Below are 23,231 nucleotides of genomic sequence, written 5' to 3'. Positions count from 1 at the left end.
GATGAAAGGGGGGGGGTACAATTTTTTTATTTATTAATATTTGTGATTTGGACATAATCAATTTATATTTCATTTTAATTTATAAATTATGGTACGAATATTGTGAAATAAAACAAATTTTTAACAAATATTTTTTTACACTCGATCAGAGACCTTTATGGACCAGACCGGCCTGCAGCTTATGGGCAGTGTATGGGTAGAGCCCTGCGCGGGCTGTATGAAGTTTGATCCGACCCGAGCCTTAGGCGTGGTTAGGACATAGACTTTTTTTAGGCCTAAAAATTCTTCATTTAAATTTAGTTTATTTAAAACAGTTGATAACTTAAAAATTATTGCAATTTCTCTCTTTTAATAATGATAAATTGCAGAACTGCAAACAAAATGATTGTCTAAATACACTGAAATATTGCTTATTTTCATTTAATACAATAAACTAAATTTTTGGATACGGCCTGGGCAAGATTTTTGAAACTTATTATGTGCTTAGAAATTTTTTTAATACTAATGAACCGGGTTTAAGCCCATAAATTTTTTTACTAGTGGGCCTGGTCAAAAAATCTAGGCCCATAAAGGTTTATGACTTAAATATCTAAAACTAAATAAATTCAATTTAAACATCAATTTAATCTATGAATATGATGAAGTTCGTGCTAGAGGAGAGAATTTAATAGCGTCCAGGAATTTTCAAAAGAAAATGTAAAACAGCAATATATGTATATTTCCAAATTTCAATTCATGTTTTCTCTCTTCTGCATACCCATTAGTGGATGATGTAGACATTTTAATATCTGATCGAATCATTCTTTTTTTAAAAATAGGTTTAGCGGTTATTTGTTCTAAATTTACCGATCCAATATAATAGGGGTAAAAAATATATGGGAATTCTTTTTAAACTCTTAAATTTTATTTCATTAATTATTTTTCAATAAACGTGAAATCGATAGCACTTTATACGAATTTTACCTAAAAGGGACTCATTTTTTTTAAAGAAGTTGAGCTTAAAAGGGTTACTATGATTATCCACTTCACTAGAGTAAGGTGGCAAGATTTTCATCAAGCTTGATGCCGACATCTGATTAATGTATATAGATTTTACCTCATTCCACATATTTCCTATCAAGGTAATAGCTTTTACATCGAAAATTTAATATATCCGCCAAGATAAAATAATTACCACCCTGCAGAAATCCTATTTTTAAAAAATTAAATCATATGCTTATCAAATTTATTATTCGCAAGATGTTAGCCTTGATAATGAGGATGGAATAAGTAAGTAGCATTGGGGGTAATTGTAATGGGGTTTATTTCAAAATATTTTTATTTTTGGAATATAAGCGGGGTCCCTATTAAAATTAGGAGTATTCGGCTGGACAATATTTTTTAAAAGGCAGAGCTTGGTAAAGTTATTATTTATTTAAAATTTGTTCAATATATATTTATATATATTTTATTTAAATTTATTGTATTAAAGATATGAAAACTTCTTTTATAAATTAAATTTTTACATGCCTGGAGTAATCATATATTATTTATAGTCATTTATAAATACTATTGCAAATGAACACAAAAGCATTTTTCGCCAAATATTGATAATATTAACCTATAATCTTATTTTTATATGGATTTTTTAGATATAATTAATAACATAATGTTTGTTCTTATTTGAATTTCCAATCTTATCCATTATCATATGTAAATAAAGTATATAATTGGGGTTGTTTTGGTATTATGATATATTTGCCGTGGGCTTAAATATTTTTTTTATAAAACTCTTTCTAGGCTATATTTTCCAATTGCGCGTGATGCCTGAATTTTTTTTAATCATGGGGAGGGGGGGTATAAATTTTATTTTTCTAAGGGCCTGGTATAAAATTTTATATTAATGGACTAGATGAGTAATTTTCTTAGACTTAAGGTTGGTTTAATGCTTAATTTTATATTTTCGAGCCTTAAAAAATCTATTTTAAATGTTTTTTGTGCATTAAAATATAGTTCTTATTCCTCTATTAATATTCAAGATAGGGCATGTAAAAATTACTCTTCCGTAAATAAAATGATCGAAATGTTAAAAGCCTATAACAATAAAACGAAGTTATCCGATATAAAGTACACGTAGTAAATTACATGGATATATAAAATAGACTTTTTAATTTTACTGTTGTTAATATTGCCTTCTAAAGTTCTATCTTGCATAGATTTGGTTATTGCAGATAAAGAAGAACTATCGGAAACGCGTGGACAATGAGTTTTAATGAGTAGAATTGAATTTTTACATTTTTCGTGACATTTGTAAGCGCAATATTTGCATTGAAAACCTGCGAAATTGAAAATATTTTTTAAAAAAAATAATAATAAAATGTAAGTGGAAATCTCTTATAAGTATATTTAAATCTATTTCAGAAATCCATAGATAATTTAAAACCCGGTGGATTAAAAAATATTTTAAGGCGCGACCCGGATTTTTTTTAAGATTAATGATTGCCCCGGATTTTTACAATGTTAAATAAATTTGTATATTGTTCTACCCAGGTTTTGTAAAAAAAAAAATTATTTTTAGGTAAAGCATGGGCCGAATTTTAAAAATTATACCATTTTACGGCCCGCTCCAAGCTTGCTGATGTCTCTAAGGAAAATATTAAGTTGTCAATTTTATAAACATATATAAAAAATGTACCTGTCTTAATAACTCCCCACAAAAGTTCTGAGCAAGAATCGCAATATGTAGGTGTATTAAATTTGCACTTAACAAATACGTGTGTTTGAATGTATAGTGAACTTTCTTCCTCGCAAAAATTATGTTGAGTGTAGGCTATGAAAGGTTGAATGAAGCCACCTAACGGGTACTTAAGGTCCTGATAAAGTATACCTTGTGTCAGAGCTCTGATGAGATCCCAACCAGTTTTTGAGGAAGTACTTTTAGCAGCATAACCATTAGTATCAATGGATAAGGAGTCGACGAAACAGGTTAAATCCTTATCAAAATAATTGAAGGGACTGGTAAAATTGATGAGATCGTTCGATCTATTTGAAAGTTGACATCGCAGTTGGTTGCAAGTGGTCTCTAAACGACTTATTTTCTATAAATGGGAGGGGGGGGGGTTAATAAATATAATTCTGATATAATTTCATTCGAGTAAGCAACAGAGACCTTCATGGGCCAGGCTGGCCCGCGGTCTATATTATATTTTTTAGTGGGATGGAATTTTTAAAATTTTTTTTAAAAGAGCTTGGGCCTAAAATTATTAAATTTAGATTGTATAAAACAGTTGCTAATTTAAACAAATATTTTTCTTCTAATAATAATAAATTTCAGTATTGTAAACAAAATGATTGCCTAAATATATTTAAATATTGTTTATTTTCATTAATATAAAAAAGATTAAATTTTTAGATATGAGTTTGGGCCGGGTTTGGGAATTTTTTTAGAAACTTATCATGGGCTTGGGAATTTTTCTTAACATTAGATATGGGCCGGGCTTGGGTCTAGAAAAATTTTTTACTGCGGGCCTAGGCCGGGCTTTGTCAAAAAATTAAGGCCCATGAAGGCCTCTGTTTGTAATGAGAGTGCATGCTATAATTAACCTTAAAAAAATTATTAAATACCTTCGGCTATAAGTTAGTAATAACAGAAGGTTTGCATAATTTATTTTCAAATATTTCAGGAAATAATTAAGCTAGGGTAGTTATTCAAAATTTATTATATACAGCTAAACCTGTAGAATTTGGGCACAAGCGGGACCAAGATTTTGTCTAATTTAGACAGTTGCCGAATTTATCAAGACTTTTTATTTTTTTAAAAAAACATCTTGACATCTGTTACATTCTTAGTTTAGTAAAAAGTGAGATTATGTTCAACCATTAAAAAATAATTTTTTATTAAGTACAATATTTTTATATGCGGTTGTTTGGATTTATCAATATTGTCAATTGGTAAAAGCAGTGTCATATTATTACGGTTTAAAGTAATTTTATTAAGATTTAGCAAAAATTATATTACAGAAATTAAAAAGTTGTTTTAAATTGGTCAGTGTTTAATAATATGTTAGTTATTTCTAGTCTCAAATCAATTTTATTAGGAGGGGAGAAAATATAGTTCTAAACTTATTTATACATATTGCATTTGGGTTAAAAATGTGAGTTAGTTGTTAATAATATAGATCAAATAGCTGTACTTTAATTTGTATTGAATTAAAAGGTTTTCCAACTCCTTATGTGCCTAAAAGTTAGAAATTATTGAGTATACTTTAGTTTATAGTTTAGTTATAATTTAAGTTATTTGGAGAGTTAAAAAAAACCTTAGATGAATATGTGCTCATTTATATCTATTACCTTTCTATATAAGTTCATAAACTGTGCGAATGTATAATCTTTATAATTTCAAAATGCTTACTAGAGTCAAATAAACAAATGTTATTGAATTAAAGGATTGGTTTAAGTGTGTAAACCATAGATAACAAAAAATCAATTTATAGATAATATAAAATTAAATATAATAAATGTAATTTGAAATGTATATGTGTAAAGTAAATTTATCTAATAAACCTTAAACTTAATAGTCTATATTCATATAAGCTTATAAGAGAAAATTTTTTTTGGCCAGGTAACCCATACCATAGTTCCATTTAGACACAAGGTTATTAGAAAAAATTAAACTTGGGAGATCATCTGAAATGGATAACAATAAAAACCTTTGTAGCTATAGTAGTACACCAAGTAATGCTAATATGTAGAGATCCATTTCCATTTAAAATCCATATTACATCTGAAGTCCTGAGGTAGTTTAAACTTGTGAAACCATATATTTATTTGGTTCTTTGAGAATTAGGCATGATCCTTAATGATAACAACCACCGAATAATTTCATTTTAAAAACTGTGTTTGTGCTACAAAATTTAAAATTGGCCCTCTGACTATCTTAATACCCCTAACATCCGAAGCATCAACACCAAAACCATACAAATAAATTCTTTGGGAGTGTATAAAAATTAAGAGCATTCTAATAGTTTTTCCAGTTCTAGGTGCTCCATAAAATAAAAGATGAGGTAACTTATTCTCTTTAATAAATTTATGAATAGTTTCAACGATATCTTTATGTGCAATCACTTCATCGAAATTTTTAGGTCGATATTTCTCAATCCAGGGTTGTCAAATACGTGTATTGAAAAAGAAAAGTTATTTATAAATTTAAAAATAAACAGTTAATTTGTTAAGAAAATTGAAATGTTTAAATTGTAAAGGTAATTGGAAGGTTCAAATTGTAATCAAATTAAATGACAATTATATGAAATTATCAATGATATGTAAATTTTAGTAGTATACAAGTGAGATCGAAGATGTAATAATTGCAAGAAAAAGAAAAGAGAAAGATACATAATTTTTAATTTTTATTTTGATTTTATATCTTTACGTTTTAGTTAGAATAATTTTGATTAATATATATTTTAATAAATTAATTTATCATTTTCAATTTTGATCATAATGATCTCTAATGTTTTAAACAAGGGCAAATTATAGTATTGTTTACTTTACAAAATGCATAGGTGAATAAAAATTATATCTTTTCCGAACATAAAATTAAATAGATTAATAAAATCTGTCAATCTATTTCACAATCTCCAAATTTTTTTGAATCGTAAGAATAATATGAAAAATCAGTAAAAATAAGTTAATTATTAAAAACAAAAAATTATATAATAAAATATAAGTCATTGCTCTAGTCTAATTATTTTCCGAAATATTAAAAAGTAAATGATGTGATTTTTTTAGGAACCTTAATCTCCGGAAGTAAAAAATATTTTCTTTCATACTAATAGATTAGATACTATCATACAAAATTTTTAAAAAACTCCTAAGATATCAGGTTAAAAATCAACTTTTTTAGTTGATTTAAAATGAACTTCAAAATTATACATCTAAAGAAATTATATAAATCTAATATTTAATCACGTTTATCAAATATGAAATTTCAAATATCAGTAATTTATAGTTAGGAGGACTGATATAAAAAAATAATAGACAATTAAAAATTTCAGCATTTAGCATTTTTTTTAAAAAAAAGAAGTTCTCAAATGGATAACAATATTTTATATCGGATAGATTCTTTTGAATACTAATTTAAAGGTCGCTTCAATGCTAATACGCTATGATGTTAAGATATTGAAGAGACCCAAATAAATAAAAAAAAGATTATAACCCTTAATAAATAAGTGAATATGGTCGGCAGATAATCTTCAGAGGTTTGGTATAGAGAATTGAGAACAAAACTTTGATAAGGGTCTTTATTAGGGTCATCTTTAATAGTATCGTATTCGTAATCGTTGAGTTCCTGGAAAATAAGTTCTCTATCATAAGGGCTTCCATGGGCCAGGGTATTATTGTGCGTATAAAAAGACCAAACCTTTAAATCCGCGTGACTTAAAAAAACGGGTCTCAATATCTAAAAAAAATATTTATGTTAATAAAAAAAAAACTAATAGCCAATAATGACAAAAAAGATGACCTGGCCCTTAAAAAGTGTCAAATTTATTTTTGCAGAGAAAATAGGATTATAGATTAAATTATATTTTGGCCCCAATTTATTAGAATCATACTTCGTAGTTGAATTTATCGTCACAACCTGGTGTCAATTCGCCGACGGTTTCGTCCCTGTATTTAGATGGCCTAAAAGACGAGCGGTTGTATAAAAAATTACGAAAGAGGGTAGGATGACAGCGATTTAATTTGGAAACAGATGTCCAAATATGGAAGCATAGCCCATCTTCCATATCGCCTTTGGTTTTATTATTTTCCTCGACTGCACTAGTTTTACTAATAATGGCTGCTTTGGAGCTGAGATTGAAATTAAAGTCTCTCCAGACATCTAACTTATCTTTTTGGAAATTGGACACGAAATCAATATACCTTTTTGAAGAACTGTGGTATGCCAGGTAGCGGAGATAAAAATGGTTGAATTCGAAATGGGTGGTGTATTTATTCATGATCTTTATAAATAATTTGTGTAGAGATAATAATATGTAGTTTAAATTTATGTGAAGTTTTCACATAGTACATATTTTTTTTATTTTATTTTAATTTATAATATCGATCACTTGATGAATCAAGTCCAAAAATTGTAAAAATATGGGAACATATCCATCGTTTTGCGAATTGGAAGACTGAGTGACATTCCTACGATCAAATTTATGACCAAATGCGCCCCATTCTTTTTCGACCAAGACTTGAAATCCGTTAAAGGTTCGGTAATAAGGATCCATCATTATTTGAACTACGGATACTATCTGAATGTTATATAAGAGGTAGAAAAAAGTGATTGGAAAATTGCCCCCTCAAATTTTTTAATTATTCTTTAATACCCGAAAATGAATATATGGAATCTAAAGATATTAATAAAAACTATTTTAAATAGATATTCATATGTTCTTCGTAAAAAAAGTATTAATAGTATTAGGTGAAGATGCTTGAAATAGAGCAAATTAAAAACAAACAATTCATAAAATAGAGTCTATGATACAAGAAAAAGAAATCTCTAAATATTTCCCAAAGAAGTTTCTAAATTCGATAAAAATGCAGGCAAAATGCTAGCAGAGAAATCAGATAAAAGAATATCAAATAGCTAAATTTGAAGATATTTAAAATAATATTCATATATAAAGTGATTTGAAAAATTGTTCAGAAAATTATATCCGTTTATTTATGAGGCTTCACCGATCCCCAATTTTTTAATCGATCTGATATTTAAATTATTTTTTTGCAATTATTTTATATTTGGAATAATAAAAATCTTTGTATAAATTTTTTTAAAAAGCGTTTCATCCAAAACTGGCTCTTAAAAATCAAAAAAGTCATAAAGCTTTACAATTCTATAAATATATCTTATCTTTAAAATGGTAGAAAGGTTTGTATTTATAAAATAATTAGTAAATAATGTCTTATTTTAACAATAGCCTTTAGAGATTAATTGTACATATAGTTTCATGACAAATATAAATACACAAATTTTTTATTTCTTCTATCGTTAAAAAATGTAAAAATATATTAAACATTTTGATTTTATAAGACACTTTTGGAAGTTATGAAGATTTATTGCGAGGGAAATTGGTTCAAAAATAAATAAAAAATATATATATCGGCATCGGTTAAATTTTCAAAAAATATGGGCTGATCCAATATTCTCCTAAAAATCTAATATTGGCGCAGATCCACCGTTATTTAATATTAAAGCCTTGGTTTTTTCCTATCATACAACGAATATTTTTCTTACAGAAGAGATAATAATTTTTTAGAAAAAAATAATTCTTATAATCTCTACCCGAAATCGTATATTTGTATTATTGCAGACTGGGAAAAAATAAAAACCCAAGTCAAAAAAATACTAGAAATTATTTTAGCTAAGATCATAAACGAAATATTTTTCCAGATCTTTCAAATGTGGATATAGAAAAGCACGCGATGGCAGAAAATGATTAACAAGGGGAGACAAAATCTCAATTCATTGCACGTTGTGCTAAGTCAAGATATTGGCCTAAAAAAGGTAATGTATATAAAAATATGTTATCAGACGTAGATAAGATAAATAACTGGTGTAAAGGTTGGGATCGGTTTTCCTAGGATGCAAACTTCTCTATATCGCAGGACTCACTCAAAAGATGCGACGCGAAATTGGAGTGGATCAAATAAAATCGGAAAAATGGGGTATATTTATGCTGATGAATTAGAATAAAAAACGAGTAAGACATAACAAAACAGAAGGATATTTTAAAAAACTGCGAAGAATTTAGAGATGGGATTCCCACCTTACCGAATTTTCTGAGCCATTAAATTAAATTAAAGACGTGCAGGTCTACCCAAAAACTACCCAGTCTGGGGGTAGCCGTAGAGTGGTATTTTAAAATCCTGACCTGGATTAAAAATGAAAGAATTACAAACTCGGAGTGAAATAAGCTCAATTGTTTTGGCCGATTTTAAAAATATTATTATGTCAATTAATCAGCTGGAAAATCGTATAATAGATCGTTTAACATTCATTTACACTATATATATTTTAAATTTTCCTTTGAAATGATTTACAAAATACAGCCGATAATTTAAAATAGTGAAACTATAAAATCGAGGCCAAAAAATATTTATTTGATTGGCTTGAAAATTGAATGTTAAAATATGTTACACAATGTACGATAATATGTAGCACTGGCTTTGCCAAATAGTGTCCCTTTCCAGTTTCTTTAATGCTAACATACCTCTCGCGAATTCGTGGCGAATTATATAAAATATGTTGTACTTTTGTATTCTTCGCCGAGAATTCGAGCTAACAAATAAAATGCTTTTTTTGTCACGGTTGTTTAATTGTATTGTTTGCATTCTTAACTTAATAAAATCAAAAAATTTAGATTTTATTTTAAAGGAGTGAAGGGATTCGGAGGCCAATATTTTAGAAGGACAATTTTCTGGCATTTATAAAAAACATATACGCTATATTATTTTATAATACAATGTTCTAATAAATATAAAATAATTTCAAAAACAGGTTATAATTTTTGCCCGACATATGTATTTTACTTTTGTATGGCATATATATTATACTTGAGAGGTAATGTCTGAGCCATCTTCTAGACCTACAATGACAGACGATCCTATATCATTCAAAATTTCAACTATTATGTTAGAGATCCTGATAATATTGTAGAGCTATAAATAAAATATAATTTTTAATTAATTCCAATTATTAAATATAATTTCGGTTTTAGAATAGAATACTTAGTTAATTATAAAAACCGTTAATTGATCCCAATCGACTGTAATAAATGGATGAATAATTAACCTGTCGGAACCACCCTGAAGCCTCGATTCCTGAAAGAAATTTTCTGTGCGAACCAGGCTTAATATAGTTGTATTTGGAAGAATTGATTGTTTGTGTTTTAATTGGTCGAAGATTGTTGATTAACAATTTTTTTGTGTACGCGTCAATATAATTTAAACCTTTGATTTTAGCTTTTGACAAAATAGGTATAAATGAGAGTGTAGAATTAATTGAACGTGAAGCAAATTAATATGCTATATTTTAAATTTAATATCTCAACGCTATCTACTAGACAAATCAATTTTTTATTCAGGAGTATTAAATCCAGGTGTGTAGAGAACACTCCCCTCCACAGTATCTACCACTATTTTTAAAACAAAATAATTATAATCCTCTGCATATAATTCTCGAGCAAAAAGATGCATCTTAAAGGATCATTATTATTTTTATATTAGATTCTTAATACATTCGGTAATGAATCATAATCACAAATAAAAGATTATTTAAAAATTTTTGTTGGAGCCAAGGGGCACGTTACTACCATTATTTTCATAGGTTTGATGTGGGATAAGGTGAGTATATTATGAGATAACTAGGAATGAAAATCGCTGATAAATTTGTTATAAGAATAATCATTACAAGAATTTGACAAAGATGCATCGTCATCATTTAAGATGGGATTTGCGAGAAGGCTATTGTAGGAGCGAGAGATAGTTTTATCGTTGACGAGTTTAAAATCGCTATTCGGTTCTTGATTAGAGTTTAGATGATTTTGGTCGAGAAATGATTCGCTGGCCAAGCAAGCTTCCATTAATTTTTTAAAACTAGCTTTAACATTCCTAATACCTTCGTATTGAAATGGGATGAACTTAAATTCATTGGCGGGAAGTTGAGATTCCAGCTTAAGATTCTAAGAATAAATAAAAAATCTGTGTTTCCTTTTTGATAATTTTGTTGTATTAATTCATATAAAAATTCTATAAAATTCGTAATTAAAGAATTTAGTTTTTATATACTTTTATTTGAAATTTCTCCCCTACTATATAAATCAAGTGCGGCCTGTGATTGTTATCCATATTATAAGTACGACGAGTAAGAACGGGAGAAAAGTTGTTACATTGACTAGCGCTCATGGACGTGTTATTGATGGCTTGGTGGTCATAAATACAAAATATGCGATATGATAAGGAAGTAATTCCATGTGTCAAATAGATCATAATTCTTCGGAATCCTTGGGTTTAAGTGAAATTTTGTATACAAACTAAAACACAACTAAAGCTGTGTTTAGATATTAGAATCATTATTTATAATACTGTAGTTTTTATTATATTACACGCAAAATTAAGTTATTTTCATGCTTTGACTCTTGATATCTCTAAATATAAGAGCTCAGACGCTAATCCGAACACTGCTTTAGTTACGTGTACTTTAGTTTATAAAGAAAATTTCACCCAAATTCAAAGGGATCTTGTGAAAATCATATTTTTCATTGATTTGATATGGAATGATCCAGTGTGTAAAATGTTATTTATTATAATTTTAACATATGTTATATTCCATATCAAATCAACTGAAGATTCAACCCGACCCTCTTCGATTTTTAAAAAAATTTTTATGTTGGTAGTATACACACTAACTAATAAAAATGTAAAATTTTACTTTTCAAATCGGCTTACTTCATGAGATATGGACATCTTTAGAAACGCGAAAATTCCAAAATACACGATATTTAATTTTAAATATCTCAAAAAGAAATTAAGCTAAAAACACAATTTAAATCTTATTAAATAGCTCTAGAATAGCCCTTTAATATGATATAAAATTTATTTTATTGAAAATAAGTCTATTACCAAAAACCGGAAATGGCTATAAAATAAAAATTTCTCTTTTTTTTCCTTTCAAATTTTTTTACAGGTAGACATTATATTTCGTAATGTTTGTACAATCCTAGATTGTGACGAGTACTGGGTCAATAGTTATTACACTTTAAATATAAGTAGTATGGCTTAAATCCTATATTATACCAAATATAGAGTAATTATTTTTTTTTAAAAATGTGGGCAATATATGTGAATAATAGCATTAAAACTAAAATCCTAAAAAATCTTATTATTTTGCGTTTTTTAATATTTATAAACGCAAAATAACATTTACCAAATTGTAATGTCTAATTTTAAATTTAACGCAAAACGCCTTAAATTGGAAGGATTATAAGGAATAAATAATAAGATATTGTAAAAAGTAATAAAGTAAAAACAATATCATAAAACCAAGCAGGTCTCTGTAAAATATATCAGAGACCTGCAGAGGCCAAATTTTTAGAAATGGTACAAACTTAATCCCTACCCTGAATTCTAAAATATTTTTTGCCTGACCCAGAATTTTAAAAGCTTTATTTTATGGCTCGACCCAGGTTTTTTTTAAATTTGATTTAAAATCATTTCAACTGTATTTGGTAAGAAAACGATTTTAGCTGGCTATATTTTAAAATTGGGCCCGGCCTAGACAGCAATATATAATTATTAAAGAAAGAAATTAAAATTACATTTATCGGAACGGCCCTTAAGATTGTTTAATGCCCTGTAAAATGGTTTATACTTCTTCTTTTCGTCTAGTCTCGTATGTCCTAAAAAATTCAAAAAACCAAAGTTAAGTGACAATATCAATGATAATTAAAAAACAATCAATTTAATTTTTAACAGAAAAAGAATGTAGTTAGTTCTTTTCCTTTTATACATTTTTGAATATAAAAAAATAGTATTAAAATTAGCTCTAATTAATGAATAATTATTTGCAAAACTAATTTCACGGCTAGGGTTGGTTGATAAAATTACATTTGATTATAATCACTGTTTTTTTAAATTTTAATAATACGATTTTATTTAATAATTTTGATCAAAATACAATATAGTGAAATATAAATACTTAGATTACTTTAAAAGTTAATTTTTCTAAAATAAAAAATACCAAATCGCATTAGTAATAATTAATAGCCTCATGGTTCAGGTTTGTAAAAAATAATGATATCGGTTGATTTGAACCATTAAAATCGCTTCAAACCATCTTACCTACAAACTTAATAGAATTATGAGAAGCACATTAAAAAAAAATTTTTTATCATTCAAAAAATAATTTTGACTGTGATTTGCAATTAAAATATTTTAAAGTCTTGGCTGTCAAATAAACTCCATACGGAAAAAGAATAAATTATATGGTTGAAGACACTTCTATAAGCTAACTTGGATATCTAGCATCGCCAAATAGCAATATACTAAAATTCTATAAAATATTTACTGTTACTTATCAATCAAAAGTCAAAAATAACTAATAATAATCATTATAAGAGAAAAGGTTCAAATCTGTTCATAGACCATTATAAAAGTTCGGCTCAGATGACAAATTTCTTAATAATTCAAATTCAATTTAGGCTTTGAAAATAATACCGGTTTAAAAGTTCAGTTCGGATCCCTGTTTATAATATGTATAGAAACAATTATTAATTCTAATCTCAATGAAAGGAGAAATTATTTAATACTCTGAATTTGAAATAAAATATAACGTTTTAAGCTAATATCAATCTACATAAATTTCTTTAAAATTTTTTGCTCCTATTTTCAACGTGTTGATTAAAATCGCGTTTTAAATTGATCTTTTCTTAAAAATCACATTTTTTGCCAAACTTACAAGGATAAGAATTTTTATTTACCCATTTGCATCGAATTTATGCTGACATACGATCCCCTCATGTTATAAACCAAGGATGGTGCATAGTTTTGATCGTATTTTGATTCTGTACTTTTATTATATTTGCTACATTTAGAAGCATTGATAGAATCTAATAAGGCTCGAATGTATTTCCTCTGATCCCCAAACATGAAATTTGGCTCATTGTGAATCACCTTATTGGAGGAGTGGAGAGCTATTGTTAACCAAAAAAATTTACAAATGAAATGATCAAATTTTAAAGCGAATAAAATAAAATACTAAAGTTAAAACGAATAGTAATAGTACAAACGATGGGATGGATGACTAGAAAATTTAATCGCTATGCTCATTCGGGTTTTAAAATTTTATAAGGAAATTTTTATTATTTTTGGTTAATTTTTTTAGGTTCGGTTCTTTTAAGAATTTGTATCGATTAATAATCGGGAAATTATAAAAGTTCGTTCCGTTTAAAAGGAGGATTATGAACGATAGTTTTTCATAATTATGTACCGCTTTGTATGGAATTTAATGGGAGATGACTATGACTTTTGAAGAACTTGATTAGATTGTTGGAACTAAAACTGCCAGATCTCAGCAATAAAGCTCTATTTTGATGATTTTTCCATGAAACGACAGGGAAACTATTATGCAAGAAATATTTAAAAAAAATATATATAAATTTTTTAATATAATAATGTCTTACCGATTATGCTTATATCCTTTCGAAATTTTATACAAATCTTCGTTTGTTAAGGATGAAGGCATTACTAAATAAGCGGGATATCTGTTTAAAAATAATTATTTCAAAAGAATATTAATGATCGAATAAAATATAAAGTACAATATTTTCCCACAAGTCTTCCCAAGTTATTTATTTAAAAAAATAATAATAGCATTATTCCTAATTGAAGGTCAACGATTAAATCCATTTTTTGTCATAGGTTTTCCGTCAGGTATTTTAACAAAGACTTTGGTCCTGATCGTGAATTTCGTTAATTATCCCTGATTCTAGTCTTACAATATAATAAAAATTAAATAATAAATTGAAAAGGTTGATTACGTGGAACAAAGTTGAAAGGAGATATTCGTCTCGAATACCTTAAAATTATTTTCCTGGTTGTTACAGGTAACCTCGCTTCTGTTACTAGCGTCCAAGTTTTTATCCGTTTCAGAATAATTATTATTTGCTATCTTCTGATTGATGGACTTGATAAGGCCCAATCTTTCGCAGTCATTTAAGTAAGGTAGGTTTATTTCAGTTTTAAAAGCATCGAATTTATGCGAAAGAGAGTCTACCGGTGATAAACCAGTTTTCACGTCGCTATTTATAGAGGTTGTTGGGGAAGTTTTGTTGGAATCCCCGCTAGATTCATTATTATCTTTATTTTCTTTGTCATTTGAGATGAAATTATTTCTGGCTGTGACAAGGGGGGGAGGCAAAGTTTTGCTACCGTGAGATTGAGAAGCTAGGAAAGAGGAAGGATTGTGGATAGAGTTGCGTTTAGTATGGAGTAGAGTTTTTTTGGAAGAAGATATAAAATTGGTAGTTTTTTTGGCCAAATTTCTATTGAATAAAAATAAATAAATTTGATAATATGGTCGTATAATATTGGTAGAAGAATCACATGATTACTTCAATGTATGGGCCTTGTTTTTCTTGGGAAAATCATCTATTCCATTGAGATCCAATTGGACAACAGGAAAATTAATTTCCCTTTTATCGTTATTCAAACGTAAACTTTGGGAATTTGGAGAGTTTTCGTGATTTAAACAACTAAATGCGAAAGTAGATGACCTATTTTCGGGATATCTAAGAGTATTCAGAATTTTGCAAAGCCATTCTATAATGTTTTCCTGAGATGAGCAAATGTCGTTCTCAAAGGCAATGTTCATTACCTGAAGGATAAGTTTAGAGAAATTTTTTAACAAAATAAAAATTGTTTTCCTGTGCAAGATCAATTAATGAGTTTTAATTTAAATAAATGTCGCTGTTTAATATTATAAGGGCTTTCTTAATTTAGGGGGGTATGGGGGGGGGGGGAGTAAGAATAAAATCGTCCGTAAAGCAATTTCCAAAAAAAGTTAAGTAAAAACCCTATAATAATTAAAGGACGATTAAACTTTTTTATTAAAAAAAATATGAATATAACTTGAAAGGAGCAAGATTTTAACTGCAATACGTATCGTATATCTTGGTAGAACATTTTACCGTGATTTCCCAGATTAACTTGGTTATTTGACTCCTTGCGGTGGTTGAGAACAAATTTATTGGGGTTATTTATGATGTTGTAATGATTAAAGTCTAACTTTTTAATTTTTACTAGGGATGAGACAGGAAAGCTAACGATGATATTTGACTCGCATACTGCAAAAACAATAATATTATTATTAAGAGAAAGTTTATGGTGAAATCAACATGATGACGGAAAAACATTTTTCAAAATAAAAGTTATATGGGTTGAAAAATTATTTAAAAAAATAAAATTTTAAGTTCGCGAGTAAAAGTAATTTTTTACATATTCGCGTCAGGTCTGTAATAAGCAAATTCGAACTGGCCCTCACAGTTAAACAAAAGGTATTTTATTCAGATATTAAAATACCATATCAAATTTTTGATATTGTTTAGACGATATTAATATTTTTTTTTATTAAATTAATAGTTATGAATTTTTTTTTTAAAATTAAACACTAAAAATATTATTCAAATAAATTTACCCATTGTGTCACAGGGAATGCCTTTAAAAATTATGCGATAATTGGTAATGAAGAAAGCGCCTTGAGCCGGCAAATATCCATATATGTCGGAATCATGCAAGCTAGAAGGCATCAGATAGGATCTCAAACCATCTTTAATAATAATCTTCTCTCCGAGGAGTAGAAAAGGGTAGGTTATTTTTACCTATTTAATAAAAATGGATCATAAATTAAAAATAATTGATTGATGTTAAATTAATATCGGATAATTAAATGAATGTCCAAAAATTCTTATTATTAAAGGATTGAAATGCAACAAATATTAATAAAAAAATGTTACATTTCAATGTTGCAATAAAATATTATTTTAATACCTTGGTTGTAGGGTTTAAAGTAAGAATTTGACGTTGAACCGTTTCCAGTGTTTCTAAGTGCATAGTAATTAAGCCTAATGTACATAATAAAACTATTAGATAACTGAAAGTTTAAAATATTTTAACAAATGTATTAAAAATATTTAAGAATTGTTATCATAATAACTTTAGTAATTAAGATATAAGTAGAAAATTACTAAAGGACGATCAAAGAAGCTGTAGTTACCTTTATAGAAACTTTCACAAAGCATTTGATCCAATTCAAAGTGTCATTCTTTACAATTCCCCAAAAATAGAAAAAACACATGACTACTAATTAATTTTAAATGTGACAGGGGGTATTTTAAATGTAAAATGTGGAAAGTGACCTTGGCAATTCGGTAGATTGAGCCAATTTTACCCATTACCCAATTACAATAATCATCAATATTAACATTTTACCCATATTTCCTTATATTTTATTAACGAATCTGTGAAAGCTTCCTCCTCGCTCACTAATTAATGTTCTTTTACCTCTCAAAATCTTTGCGAAATCAAAAGCACAAAAAAATGATTTAACTTACAAGTTTTGGATATCAACTATACTATGATAATAATGAATAATAAGGGATTATGCAAAATATTTTCAAATTAAGTCAAAAAGTTTATGTGTGCGGGATTGTTGGAAATGTAGGAAAAATTATAGGAAACACAAGATATTTGGTAAGGTAAAATGGTGTATTTGTATATTCTCCACATCAGGATCAGTTAAAGAGTTGGTCAAATTGGTTGGAGGGAAATTTCAAAATTGGGAAGATGCAATGAATAGTTATTTTTTTAAATTTGATATAGTAGGTTCTTAGGCATATATATTTTTTAAAATACCCGGTATCATTTGATATAAGGCATTGATGTGTTCCTTCTTGACGGCCAAGTCGGGTCCACACACCTTATCTACGAAACGGAGAATAAAACGTTTTAACTCGAGCGCGCTATCGTGGTGATCACTAACGCTGTTCTTGTATGAAATAACGCCTCCTTCTTCAAATCCGCTTTCTATATCAAGGCTTTGACTACCGTTCATGCTTATTTATATTTAAATATTTTAAAAAAAATAATTATAAGAAATATTATATTTTGAACAATCATAACGTTATCAAATCCCTTCGTTAAAACTGGTTTACCAGGGTAAACCTAGGAAATCGCCAATAAACGATAAAGTTGTACTTGCAGCGGAAATATTTAATAACAGATATCGGTTTATATATTTGTTACCAACGATCATATTTTACAAACAAAATCAACCATAATATCATATATTTTTAAATAAGAAATTGAGCACAGAATTTCTAACATGAAGGGGTGGGTTATTTCATGAGAATTTTCTAAGTAAATACTTCAAGAGGGAGGTAAAAAAAATTAGCGACTTATTTTTTTCATAATTAATAAGTGTATTTCTTTATAAAAACTATTATAAATATTTATATTCATCCTACCCCTCTACATTCTATTTCTAATCCTAAATTTAACTTAATTTTCCATTATTGGCTAGAAAATTTTTAAACTCCGTTATTTTATTTATGCCGAGCAATACGACGCAAAACAAATATGCCTGGCGACTTATTTTTTTCATAATTAATAAGTGTATTTCTTTATAAAAACTATTATAAATATTTATATTCATCCTACCCCTCTACATTCTATTTCTAATCCTAAATTTAACTTAATTTTCCATTATTGGCTAGAAAATTTTTAAACTCCGTTATTTTATTTATGCCGAGCAATACGACGCAAAACAAATATGCCTGCCAAATATTGGTGAGGTGCATATCCAAGAATATTAAGTTTTGTTGGAGTCAATAGCAAAATCGATCAACGACTTCTACTTTTCTTTAGATTTAGTTATCATCAGTGTGTCAAGTCAAAAAATTTGCTAGAGGCTAACTCCCTCCAAAACTTACCTCCCCCTCCCACCCTCAAAAATCATTTTGCGGTCCGGTAATGTTATACAATAGCAAATTGATGATATCAATAAAAAAAATTCTTATCCTTTATAATAATCCTCAAAAAATGTCAATCAAATTTAGCCAATAGTATTCTTTTAAAAAATATTTGTCCAATAAAAATGATTATAGCGTATTAGGTCCAATGGTAATCATTATACCAAACTCAAACATTCATCCATTTAGCTACCATTTCTAACACATTTTACCATCTTCATAAGGTTTAATTTTTTAAAGTTATTCTTTTAGTCATATTATTTTTTTTAAACAATCAATTCATACTACGAAAATTAACTTTTATATACTCAACCCACTGAAGGCGTTAAGATATTGGGTTGCAGGCTAAATATTCATTTTTCATAACTATAAAATCTAACAAATTTTATTTAGATAAATTATCAATAAAAAGAAATCTATCAAATCAGAAAATTTAGCTTAGCTACTTGCATTTTGTATGATTATATATTTTTGCATGGTAATAGGAAAAAAACCCCCGGAAAAAAAATCCCCGGAAAATAAACCCCCAGGAAAAAAACCCCCGGAAAAAAACCCCCAGGAAATAAAACCCCCGGGAAAAAACCCCCAGGAAAAAAACCCCTTGGGATTATTTTTATACATTCTCATATTTAAGTATAATCTAGCAATAATTTATATTTAATTGGTATTTAGACAATTGCAAGTTAATAATTTGTTAAAAATATTATTGTTCAGCAACTAGTTAAATGAACAGATATTAAAATGTATTTTGATCATTAAGTTTTAAAATGTATTTTTAATCAAAAGAATAAAAATTGTTTATCAATTAAAAACGCTATAATTGGTATTTATTTATAAAATTAAACAATAATAATTTGGATCTTTATGCCGTATATAAAGACAAAAAAAATTTTTTAATTTACAAAAATATTTTATTCATATTCTTCTTTTAAATGCCGAGCAATACTTTTTTCAACACTCGATAATCAAGACCCGGTTCTTGATACAGCTCATAATCATCCATCAAATATTGATGGACTAGTAGCAATGAAATCCATTGCTAACATGAAGAAGCGATGTGCAGACTCTTTGGCAAAACCTCTTCAAATTTATGCAGAGGAAATTGTAAAATTAGACCAAAGAGTTCAGTCGCATATGTTATCAGAAGATTCTTTAAAAAGAACTCTAAGGAATCACAAAGCAATGCAACACCCTTCAAATCTTGAGAATTTGGAAGACCTAGTTATTGAAGGTATTAGTTTAAATATAATTATATTTTCATAAAAATTTAAATATTATAGGTGATTGGGCAAATTGTGGCTCCCAGAACTCAAAACGATTTTTATTATTTGATAATGGCCCACAAGCTGAAGAACGCATAATAATGTTCGCAACAGATGATTCCTTGAATCTAATATCTAATAGGACAGAGTGGTATATACAGGACCGATGAAACTAAGTTTTTTTTGTGGCATGATGGACGGCTTAGCATTTCCGTTATGTGATATGGGCAATGCAATGACATTCCTGAGATCGGTTACTCCGAGCAATGGTAAGGATATTCTTGATTATTTCGATAAAAATTATGTCAATGGAGTATCAAGGGAGGTCATAAGAAGCAATTCTCAATCCCAAACACGTCGAATTGAGCCTCGATTTCCTCCAGAAACCTGGAACGTGAATCAGAGCACTCTCTCAGATGAAGAACGAACAAATAATCAATGCGAAGGTTGGAATCATCGTTTTTCTGATCTGGTTAGGAATAAACACCCATCAATCTGGGTACTCATTAAAAAAATGAAATGCGAGGTGGCTGCCGATGAAACCAAACTTGAAAGATGGCGCATAGGTAGTTGGACATCGAAAACAAAATCGCAGAGTTCTAACAACCAGATTCGGCTAAAGAAACTTTGCGAAGAAGACCGTGATGGGGTGCGAAGCCTTCCAGATTTTATAAGAGCGATTTCCTTCAATATTCGATGTCAACCCATATAATTATTATTATAAAATTTGTATATACATAATCATGATTTACCAATAAAATGAACATTTCTTATTTTGTCAAATTTAGTCTATTTAATATCATATTTAAAGATTGTATTTTTACTATAGCAAAATTTTTTTACAATACATAGTTATTTTACTGAGGCATTTTTTCCCAGTACCAATTTGAACATCAGTTTTTCTTATTTAAGCATTTTTTTATGAAGAGTAGGCCAAATAAAAATATGCCTATATTATTAGGTCTTAATTAAATTCTATAAAAAGGAAAAAAAATTCTGGGGGTTTTTTTTCCTAAGAGTTTATTTACCGGGGGTTTATTTTCCGGGGGTTTTTTTTCCTGGGGTTTTTTTCCGGGATTCATTTTTGCATTTATATCATTCTCAGTTTAGTTACACCCTTGGAGTTGTTATATTAAAAACATCATAATTTATGAGTTATCACTTCTATGAAATATAATAGGTCTGTTATTTAGCGCTAATTGTTATTATTGGAAGCAGTTTGGATTTATTAAAATTAAGTCTTTTAAAATTGGCTTCAAAAAAATTTATACTTCAATTATTTTATTTTTGATGAGATCACGAACACCAAGGTGAAATAAGAGAGGACATGTGCCCCCTGCTGGATCCTTTCATCAGTCTATGACATGTGGGCTGAATAAAATTTAGGAGTAAACAATTAATGAAATGTTCTCGAAATTTGTTATTAAAAGTACTTTTAATATACTTTGATAATATCCATGTTAGGAGAGGATTCTGAATATAATACGAATGGCATGCTATTTTGACGTATCCCTTAAACACTTAATCCTAATTGCTATTATGCCTAATAAGTTAAGACCATGGGTTTTGACCCTTGGCAATTATTTTTGCTAATAATCTTAAATAGCCAATTGCAATGGGACAGATAATTTATTCCTCTCATTTGGCTACTGATTAAAGAAAAGATTATTTCAACGTTGGCATTATGAACTGATATAGAAAAAAAATAAAGCTTGCTATAATAGCAGTTAATTACATTTTTAAGGATAGGAATATAAGAGAAATCAGACCCATTTTTAGTGAAGAGCAGATTTTGCATATTCAACTATCGGATTTTATTTTTGACTACATGGGAACATTTTTAATTTCTATCCATTGGAAACATTCAATTCTTCTAGAGGTTCTGACTAAAGGGCAAAATATAAAATGCTATGTCTACATTTAATAAATTATCTTTCATTGCATCTATTTAATTTTTTGTCCATTTTTAACATTTGTTTCTGTTACTTATTAGTAACGATTTTATTTTGTTAATATATTGTAGATAATGAAGGTTTAAGGCTATCGTGTGATATATAGAATTAAACTTTTATTTTATATTAATTTTTATAGAAAACGTTATTTTATATAATATATAATTACATAATTGATTTACTTTGGATATAAAAAGAGATCTTATATTATAAATTCAGTTAACTTTTCATAATAAAAATTCTTATTCCTTACTACTCGCCTGAGAATTATATTATTCCATCTCCACTTTTCTCTGTATTTTGAATATTAGAAATGCTTTTTTAATTTTTTTTTTAATTTAAGGATGTGTATATTTAATACTCCTTATCACTTAATTATATAAAATACTATGATATATTTCTTAAAAAATCATTTTATTATTAAAAATATTATTCTATTCTCCAATCAACTTCTCTTTAAATCCAAAAATTCTATTTAAAAATAATAATTATTATTGTAAACAAGACAGATAAAATTTTATTTTAAAAATTTAAATAAAATATTTTAATGGAATGAAAAAATTTTGGTAATATTATTTATCTTAAAATAATAAAAAATATTCTTTTTAATTTTTTGAACCAGTAATATCAGGATCTTTATATAAAACCATACAATCAGGTAAAATAACACTTAATTTCATTTACATAATACTTGAAAACGTTTTAAAGGACCATGCTGGATGGATTGATTATTTTTTGTAAATGGAATAATATAATTTTAACAATAAGAAGAAATAGGGAGATAGAAAAATCTAATACTAGCTATAACTTATTTTATAAGTTAAATTTCTAAGATTTTTTTTGTAAATAGATTAATATATTCATAAATTTAATCTAACAAAAAAAATTATTTTTGACAAAAATGGAGATAGAATAACCTCTAACTCAGGTGACAAAATATTTTAATGATTTAAAATGGTTTAACATTTCAATCAGAGATCTTCATGGGGAGGCTTGCGGCCCATGAGGTGCCAGGTATAATATATTTACTAACGAGCCTGTGCCAGGACTGGGATTTTGACAAATAAAAAATTTTCATTAAATTTTGCCTATTAAACTGTGACTAACTTAAAAATATATTGCATTTTTTTTCTCTTCTGCACTCAAATATTGTATATTTTCATTTAAATAAATTAAATTTTGGGATATGGGCTTGGGTAAATTTTTGAAACTTATAATGGGCTTGGGTTTGAATTTTTTATTAAATATAGAATAGGCCTGCAAATTATATTTACTGCTGACCTGGGCTGGAGGCTAATGAATAAATCAAGGCCCATGAAGCTCTCTAATTTCAATAACTGAATTATTTTATTCCCATCTGACTTTATTTGAAATTAAAGGAACGGGCAAACCACAGATATGCCTTATTTAAATCATTTGCAAAAAAAATTCTGATAATTGCTGGATTCAAGAAATTGTTGGACACAAGG

At 27.8% G+C, this 23,231-nt stretch overlaps 1 protein-coding gene across 2 annotated transcripts in view; it reads right to left on the bottom strand.

The window, feature by feature from the left end:
* The window catches only part of LOC135925531 (myotubularin-related protein 13-like), a 65,710-nt gene that overhangs the window by 1,983 nt on the left and 40,496 nt on the right, over positions 1–23,231 (bottom strand). The window contains exons 22-41 of one of the 2 annotated variants that reach the window (XR_010571664.1): positions 17,434–17,633; positions 16,570–16,643; positions 16,217–16,400; positions 15,652–15,866; positions 15,135–15,397; positions 14,562–15,065; positions 14,205–14,285; positions 14,012–14,142; positions 13,503–13,715; positions 12,342–12,422; positions 10,813–10,946; positions 10,436–10,706; positions 9,818–9,987; positions 9,580–9,684; positions 7,089–7,277; positions 6,591–6,980; positions 6,194–6,436; positions 2,675–3,077; positions 2,590–2,623; positions 2,157–2,315 (exon numbers count right to left, since the gene is read on the bottom strand). Coding sequence is in view for 1 of the 2 variants with exons in the window: in XM_065460912.1 (XP_065316984.1) it covers positions 2,157–2,315; positions 2,675–3,077; positions 6,194–6,436; positions 6,591–6,980; positions 7,089–7,277; positions 9,580–9,684; positions 9,818–9,987; positions 10,436–10,706; positions 10,813–10,946; positions 12,342–12,422; positions 13,503–13,715; positions 14,012–14,142; positions 14,205–14,285; positions 14,562–15,065; positions 15,135–15,397; positions 15,652–15,866; positions 16,217–16,400; positions 16,570–16,643; positions 17,434–17,633 (4,010 nt within the window). In the remaining variant the exon portion in view is untranslated. The remainder of the gene's footprint in view (positions 1–2,156; positions 2,316–2,589; positions 2,624–2,674; positions 3,078–6,193; positions 6,437–6,590; positions 6,981–7,088; positions 7,278–9,579; positions 9,685–9,817; positions 9,988–10,435; positions 10,707–10,812; positions 10,947–12,341; positions 12,423–13,502; positions 13,716–14,011; positions 14,143–14,204; positions 14,286–14,561; positions 15,066–15,134; positions 15,398–15,651; positions 15,867–16,216; positions 16,401–16,569; positions 16,644–17,433; positions 17,634–23,231) is intronic. The other variant, XM_065460912.1, reaches the window with a different exon arrangement.

This window comes from Gordionus sp. m RMFG-2023, chromosome 2, assembly GCF_954871325.1.
Source record: "Gordionus sp. m RMFG-2023 chromosome 2, tfGorSpeb1-WG-v2, whole genome shotgun sequence".
In the NCBI taxonomy this organism is placed as follows: domain Eukaryota; kingdom Metazoa; phylum Nematomorpha; class Gordioida; order Chordodea; family Parachordodidae; genus Gordionus; species Gordionus sp. m RMFG-2023.
Note: the sequence above shows the minus strand (reverse complement) of the source record. Positions and strands in the feature narration are given on the sequence as shown.